The sequence below is a fragment of the Gracilinanus agilis genome, chromosome 3 (assembly GCF_016433145.1).
Source record: "Gracilinanus agilis isolate LMUSP501 chromosome 3, AgileGrace, whole genome shotgun sequence".
NCBI classification, from domain to species: Eukaryota; Metazoa; Chordata; class Mammalia; order Didelphimorphia; family Didelphidae; genus Gracilinanus; species Gracilinanus agilis.
Window position 1 is genome coordinate 625,499,848 of NC_058132.1, and position 7,651 is coordinate 625,507,498.

Genomic DNA, 7,651 nt, shown 5'->3' on the forward strand with positions numbered 1-7,651 from the left:
TGAAATACTATGATCCTATGAAAAATATAGTCATGGTGTATAACAAAACACAGAAGTTAGTCAAGTTCCTATAGCCCAAGAGCTATGTTTTGTGATACACTGATTACCAGTGAGTCAAAGAAACACATTCTGAAACTTTAAAAAAGTCTTACCTTCATGCTATACATGTGCCCTTAGAGGGTCCTTCCTGGAGACCTTGCCCTGATCATCACTCTCTAGCAGCAGCATTGCTTCTTGCAGCAACATTTCTGTTGGCAGCAGCATTTTTGTTGGCAGCAGCCCTTGCCACAGCCACAGCCACAGGAGCCACAGCCACAAGAGCCACAGCAGCAGGTGCGGCGGCAGCAGACAACTGTGGGGCTACAGCAGCCCCCACAGCAGCCACAGCAGCAGGGGCAGCAGGCAGAGCAGCAGCCCACGCGGCGGCAGGTACAGCCACTGCAGCCACTGCAGCCACCACCGCAGCCACCACAGCCACCACCGCAGCCACCACAGTTGCCTCTACAGCCACAGCAACCCATAGTGTCAGTATGGAGAGTTCACGTGAAGTGAGGAGAGAAGACTCAGGAGAGGTGAGTGAAGTGTGATGCTCTCCTTCTTCAGGGCAGCCCTTATATACCATCCCTGGGACCCCTGGTCCAGGACACAAGATTCATCCTTGTTGTTTATGCTGACTTTGTATTGTTTACTTCCTGACAAAAATACCTTCAGCCTCATTAACTTGCTTATTTTAGCTTTTGTTAAATTTACTTGTTTTGACTGTGAATAATAGTTATTCTCAGCAATACAATGATCCAAAATTATCCCAAAGGACTCATGCTTAAAAATGCCATCTACTTCCAGAGAAAAAGAACTGAGTCTGAACCCAGATCAAAGCAAACTTTTTTCACTTTCTTAATTTTTTCTTCTATTTGAGTTTCCTTCCACAAAACGATTAATATGGAAAAACGTTTTACACAATTGCACATGTAAAATCTGCATGAAATTACTTACCATCTCAAGGGGGTTAGGGGGGTGGAGGACAGGGAGAGAGAAAATTTAAGACTCAATATTCTTTTTAAAATGTTGGAAACTTTTTACATGTAATTGAGGAGAAATAAATTAAATTTGAAAAGTAAATTTTCCTATTTTGAGTCACATTTTCAATGAGAACAAGAAAAGACAAATATTTGGAAACATCTTTAACTTTGTGGAGAGCTTCCCATCAAGTAAGAAAATCCAACTTGGATGTGGCAGCCTAAATTGGGAGTGGGATCTGAATCAACCAGTCTCCATTTTCATTGTCAGGCAGTGTCCTCTTTACCCTCTTTGAAAGGTTCATAGGATCATAGATCTAAAACTAGAAGGGACCTCAGATTTTTCTAGTCTAACCCCTTCATTTGACAAATGAGTCAGTTGGGGTCCTGGGAGATCCTGGGAACCCACCTGAGGTTACAAGGGGAGAGAAAGTCAAAAGCAGGAACTGAATCTATATTCTTTAAATCTAGTCATTACTTTTTCCACTGAATCACACTTGCTCCTGGGCTATCTGAGTTGACCTAGCTCAGTGGTTCCCAAACTTTTTTGGCGTACCGCCCTCTTTCCAGAAAAAAAATATTATTTAGCACCCCTGGAAACTATTTTTTTTTAATTTAATAGCGATTAATAGGCAAGATAAATGCACCTGTGGCCATCACCACTCCCCTGGATTGCTGCAGCACCCACCAGGGGGTGGTGGCGCCCACTTTGGGAATCACTGATCTAGGTGATTTCTGAAGCAGTCTCCAGGTCTGAAAAATTATTGTTGTTGTTGAGTAATTTCAGGATTATCATATCCTTTGGGACCTCATTGGAGTTTTCTTGGCAAAGATACCAGAGTAGTTTGCCATTTCTTTCTCCATCTCATTTTACAGAGGAAGTACAGAGGCAAGCAGGGTTAAGTGACTTGTTCAGGGTCACACAGCTAGCCCAAGACTCTACATTCTGCACACCCTAGCTGCTGAAATACTATGCTTCCATGAATTCCTTCCATATTTTAGTGGAAAGAATGAAGCTTAAGCATTCAAAAACTAAAATTTTCTTCCACTCCTAAAACACCTCTCCTCCCAAGACACCAAGTCCTATCTAGTCCCATCTAGTCTTGGGGGAATAAAAATTCTAAGGTCTCTCAGGTCCTCTGCTCTTCTAGTTTATATTTATAAGGAGAAAAGGCTAGTTTTGCACATTTTTGAACAAAAGCTAGCAAAAACAAAACAAAACTGGTAATTCCAGGAAGCCTGGGACTATCAAGTCAAACTGACCCTAAGATGTCTTTATCTTACAAATTGTATAAAATCTATGTAATTTCCTGAATAAAACTTGGACCAGTAAACCATATTACCATAGATCCCTCCCATTAGTCAGAGGTGATAAAGATTCTAGAGTAGGACTTAGAAGAAAAGAATTTGGGAAGAAGGAAAAGAAATGCACTAGTCCCTTAGGAAGTTGAGTTCAGTCATGGTCTCTGGTTATCATGATGTCCAGTTCTTCCTCTTAGAACTTCCTCTTTAAGATTACCCTACAAAAAGCCTTTCCTGATCTTCTCAGGTTCTTGTATTCTCTCTTTCCTCAAATAAGCATAGGTAGAGCCATCTGTGTTTATATCTTCTATCGTCCTGAGTAGGAAGTAAATTCCTGGAGGGAAGGGACAGTTTGGGCTTTATTTTTGTGTCTTGCTTACCCAGTGCAGTGCCTTGCATACAGTAGTCACTTAAGTAATACTTGTCGGTTTGAAAGACTCCAAGAACTCTGATCAATGAGATAACCATCCAAGATTCCAAGAGGCTTATCAATCAAACATGTTCCTCATCTCCTGACAGAAGCAATGAACTCCAGGAGCTGAACTGAAATGGGTACACATATTTGGATTTGGCAGATCTATGTATTTGTTTGCCTGACTGTGTTTGCTACACGGATTGTTGTTTTTTCTTCTTTTTTATTTGAAAAGGAGGGAGGGGGAAAGGATAGTTATGAATCACATTGCTGAAAAAAAAAAAGAAAATAAGAGAGAATCATTGAAGCATTTTTTAAAATGCAGAGAAAGAAACACAGAAAAGCAGGACAGTTTTGAAAATAATGTTGAATTTATTATATATGTCCTTTTAAAAATAGAATAAGCTGTATATAACAGATTCAAGATTTCATATAAAATACTTTTACTGTTCTTTGTATATTTCATATAAAATACTTTTTGCTGTTCTTTGTATTCAATTAATATTGAAAATATTAATTTTGTGTGTGTTAAGTTTATGTTTTTTTAATTAAAGAAATATTTAGTGGACTGGATTGGAGGAAACAAGTTCTTTCAACAGAGGCAAATCTCTTTAGTGGGCAAATAGGAAGGAATCTTCCAAATGAGGTCTTAATAGGTTAAACTTTAGGATAAGTTTGTTGCATCTTTAAAAAAATGGAGAAATTTTCAGAGTACTTGTGGTTTTATTTGGGGGTTTGGGTATGTATGAGTGTGCTCTTACAATAATGACCAATATGGAAGTATGTTTTGCATAGTCTTGAAAATAAAAAAAATTTTAAAACAAGAAAAATTTGAGTTTCCCAATTCCTTTTGGGATGATTAAAATATTAAGGGAAAAAGGTAGATAAAATATCTTTTAAATAGGCAGTCATTCTCACAGAAAATACATGGTACAAGAAAGGATCAAGAGAAAGTCACTAGGGCAACTAGGTGGCTCAGTGGATTGAGAGTTGTGCCCAGAAACAAGGGGTCCTGGATTCAAATCTGACCTTGGACACTTCTTAGCTGTATGAACCTGGGCAAGTCACTTAAATCCCATTGTCTATCCCCTACCACTATTATGCCTTGGAATCAATATATAGAACTGATTCTAAGATGAAAGGTAGAATTTTTTTAAAAAGAGAGAGAGAAAGATATTGACAATTAACTTAAAAAAAAAAAAAAACAACTTACCGTCTATCTTAGAATCAATGCAGTGTATCGGTTCCAAGATGGAAGAGAGGGAAGGATGAGGCAATGGGAGTCAAGTGACTTGACCAGGGTCACACAACTAGGAAATATCTGAGGTCAGATTTGACCAGGAGCTCCCATCACCAAGCCTGTCTCTCTATCCACCAAGGCACCTAACTGCCCCCAGCAATTAACTCTCAAGGGCATCTGATATGTTATACTGCTTTGGAAAAAAATAATGGTGGTATTAGCCCCAAATCATAACCTTTTTCATGGGAGGACCCCTACTGCAACACATCCATCCTACAAATGCATCACATTTTTTGTTTTGTTTTGTTTTTTTTATCAGACAACTATTCTGTTGCTCCATTCCTGGATGACACTCAATAATCTCCTGACTGATAAAACATATCTTTAACATGACATCACATATCTCATGGCATTCCCAACAGAGGTAATTGTTAGAGTTGTTGCTTCTGCACTAACTATTATTTCCTTCTAAAAGTAAACAATTCTAATATACCATTCAGTAGGAAACATGGCGGCACTGGGACTCTACCATGTCTTTTCTCGTCTCTCTGACATATTTTTCTTCCTTTGCATGCTAAGATTGACAGTAGTCAAAGATCTGTTTCCAGAAAATGACGTCTTCCTGGAGGATGGAAAAGTGAATTTAGAATGGAAGTATCGAATGGACCCCAAATACGCTTTTTATTGCAGAAGGACTTACATGAAAAAGAGAGATCAGGAGAGAAGAGGGAAAAACCAAAGTGAGAACATGAATGTTACAGAAGTAAAGAGAGGTTAAGAGCTCCCAGAAGGGAGTGGAGAGCCATTAAACCTGCCTTCAGCCAATGGAAAGCCCAGGAATTAACACAACCTGCAGATTACATCTATGGAATATGTAAGTACATAATATGATAGTGGCTAATCAGCTTTCTTAGCTCTTGGCCACTGGGGAATTTTTCCAGAGTTTCTAATCCAGGGCCTTATTTCCTCTATTTAGAAGTGTTCGATTACTTACAGTTATCATTTCTTTTGTTATAAGGATTCCAACTATCATTTAATTTTTTCTCAGTATTTCAGTTCAGCCTTAGATTATAAATAATGACAATAGCAACACTATAAAATCCACAGAAACTCCATTCTGCCTCCCTCAGTAATAACTTGCCATGGTTTCAGTTGCCAATGATTCTTCTTCATCCTCACATTTGACCCCAATTTCTCCCAACCCTTTTTTTCTTTTTTTTTCTTTTTTTTTTTTTTAACCCTTGTACTTCGGTGTATTGTCTCATAGGTGGAAGATTGGTAAGGGTGGGCCAACCCCTTTTTTCTTTTTCTATTTTCTTGCCTTTTCTATACCAGCTGGTATAGTGATTGGAGATTAGACTTAGAGTCAGAAAAACTTGTGTTCAAATCTTCCCTTGGATTCTTAGCAGTCTTATGACTAGACGAGTAACTTCTAGACTTCCATTTCTTTATCTGTATAATGGGAATAATAGTAGTACCCACCTCATAGAGTGATGAAGATATGATAGCATGTGTTAAGTGCTTTATGAGCAAATATTAGCTATTATTATTTTTAATATTATTGTCATCATCATTGTTCTGATGATAGTGAACATAGTAGTCTTAAAATATTGTTAGAGAGGTCTCAGCTGAGGAAATTATGTTTAATATGGGAGATACTTTTATTAAAGAATTCTTGGCATACTTTATCCTATTCCATGATTCTCATGGAACTAGGTGGCCCAATAAATAGTGTGCCTGGTCTGAAGTCAGGAAGACTCGTCTTCCTAAGTTCAAATATGACCTCAGAACACTTACTAGCTATGTGACCCTTGGCAAGTCACTTAACCTTGTTTACTTCAGTTTCCTCATCTGAGGATGAACTGGAAAAGGAAATGACAAACTTCTCCAGTATCTTTGCCAAGAAAACTCCGAAATGAGATCCCAAAGAGATGGACCCAACTGAAAGGACTGAACAACATGGACCAATCTTTTTGTCCAAGAGTCTTCAACTCTTTGTTCTTGATTGGACAGTAGGTCTTCAGACCCGATCCAGTCACATAAATTTCTAAGTTCACAGTGAAGATCACCATTTGAGTATCTTTGCCAAATTCAACGTTTTCATAATTGAATTCACCATCTTCTCCCTAGGACCCATCTCTCTTCCAAATTACTTTATTTCTGCCGACAATATTACCATCCTCCCAGTAGGTCACCCTTGCTGGATGTCATCTTTGACAATTCTCTTTCTCATCCACTACCTCTAGTCTACTGACAAATTATGTGAATCCTTTCTTGGAAGCCTCTCTTATCTCTCCTCTTCTCTATTCCAATTGTAGCCACCTTCATTAATTCTTGCCTGAAATAAGTAGCCAGTCATTGGATCCTTCCACCATATTTCTAATGTTCTATTCTAATCATACAATCAAAAAACTTCCTGGCTCAAAAAACTTCAGTGGCTCCCTAGTACTTATGAAATAAAGCATGAATTCCTTATCTTTGCTTTCAAGAACATGCACAGACCTACTGTAACTTCTTTTCTTTTTTTAACTTAATTTTTTTCCAGATTACTCATCAGTATAATTTTTAATAATTGCTTTCTGACATTTTGTGGTCCACATTCTTTTCCTTCCTCCCATTCCTTCTCCCTCCCCAAGTGACTTGCCCAGAGTCACATAGCTAGTAAGTGTCTGAGGTCAGATTTGAATTCAGGTCAGACATTTCATCTATTGTGCCATCCAGTTCCATGAAAGTCATGGAATAGGAAAAGCTATGCCAAGAAGTCTTTAGAAAAGTATCTTACATATAAAACATAATTTCCTCAGCTGAGGCTTCTCTACCAATATTTAAAGACTATTGGAAACTTCTTCTATTTAATTTGCAATTAACATGATATAGGTTGTACATGTGTTATCATACAATATATATTTTCATGTTTATCATATTGTAAAAGAATACACATTGCTTACACTAGAGAAAAATTCATGGAGGAAATAAAATGAAGACTAGTATGCTTCAAACTACATTCAGACTCCATCAGGTCCTTCTTTGCAGTGGGGAACCTTTTTCATTATGAGTCTCTTGGAGTCATCCCAGATCCTTGTATTGTTAATAATAGTTAAATCATTCACAATTGATTTTTGTACTTTATCGCTGTTACTGTGTACAAGGTTCTCCTGGCTCATGTCGTTTTGCATCACTTCATATAAGCCTTTCCATAATTTTTTGTGATCACCTTATTTTTCATTTCTTATGGTGGAATAATAGTATTCCATTACAACCACATACCACAATTTGTTCAGCCATTTCCACAATTGATGGACATTCCTTCAGCTTAAGTGTTTGTGACCACAAAAAAAGAGCTGTTAGAAATATTTTTGAAAAGTAGGTCCTTTTCTCCTATCTTTGATCTCTTTGAGATACAATTCTAGTAGTGATATTTCTGAAGTGTATGTAACAGTTTTATGACCCTTCGGGCATGGTTCCAGATTGCTCTCCAGAATGGCTGTATCAGTTCACAGCTCCACCAACAGTGTATTAGTGTCTCAATATTTCCATATCCCCTCCAACATTGATCATTTTTCTTTTTTAGCCAGTCTGATGGGTGCAAGGTGGTACCTCAGAGTTGTTTTTATTTGTATTTCTCTAATTAATAGTGAATTGAAGCATTTTTATATGACTGAAGATAGTTTTAATTTTTCA

The 7,651-nt window shown here is 37.7% G+C and overlaps 1 protein-coding gene across 1 annotated transcript; it reads right to left on the reverse strand.

The window, feature by feature from the left end:
- Nucleotides 1-215: 215 nt before the first annotated feature.
- LOC123242858 (small cysteine and glycine repeat-containing protein 5-like) lies at nucleotides 216-521 on the reverse strand. Its single transcript, XM_044670973.1, has one exon. The coding sequence runs from the start codon at nucleotides 519-521 to the stop codon at nucleotides 216-218; it is 306 nt and encodes a 101-aa protein (XP_044526908.1).
- Nucleotides 522-7,651: the final 7,130 nt, after the last annotated feature.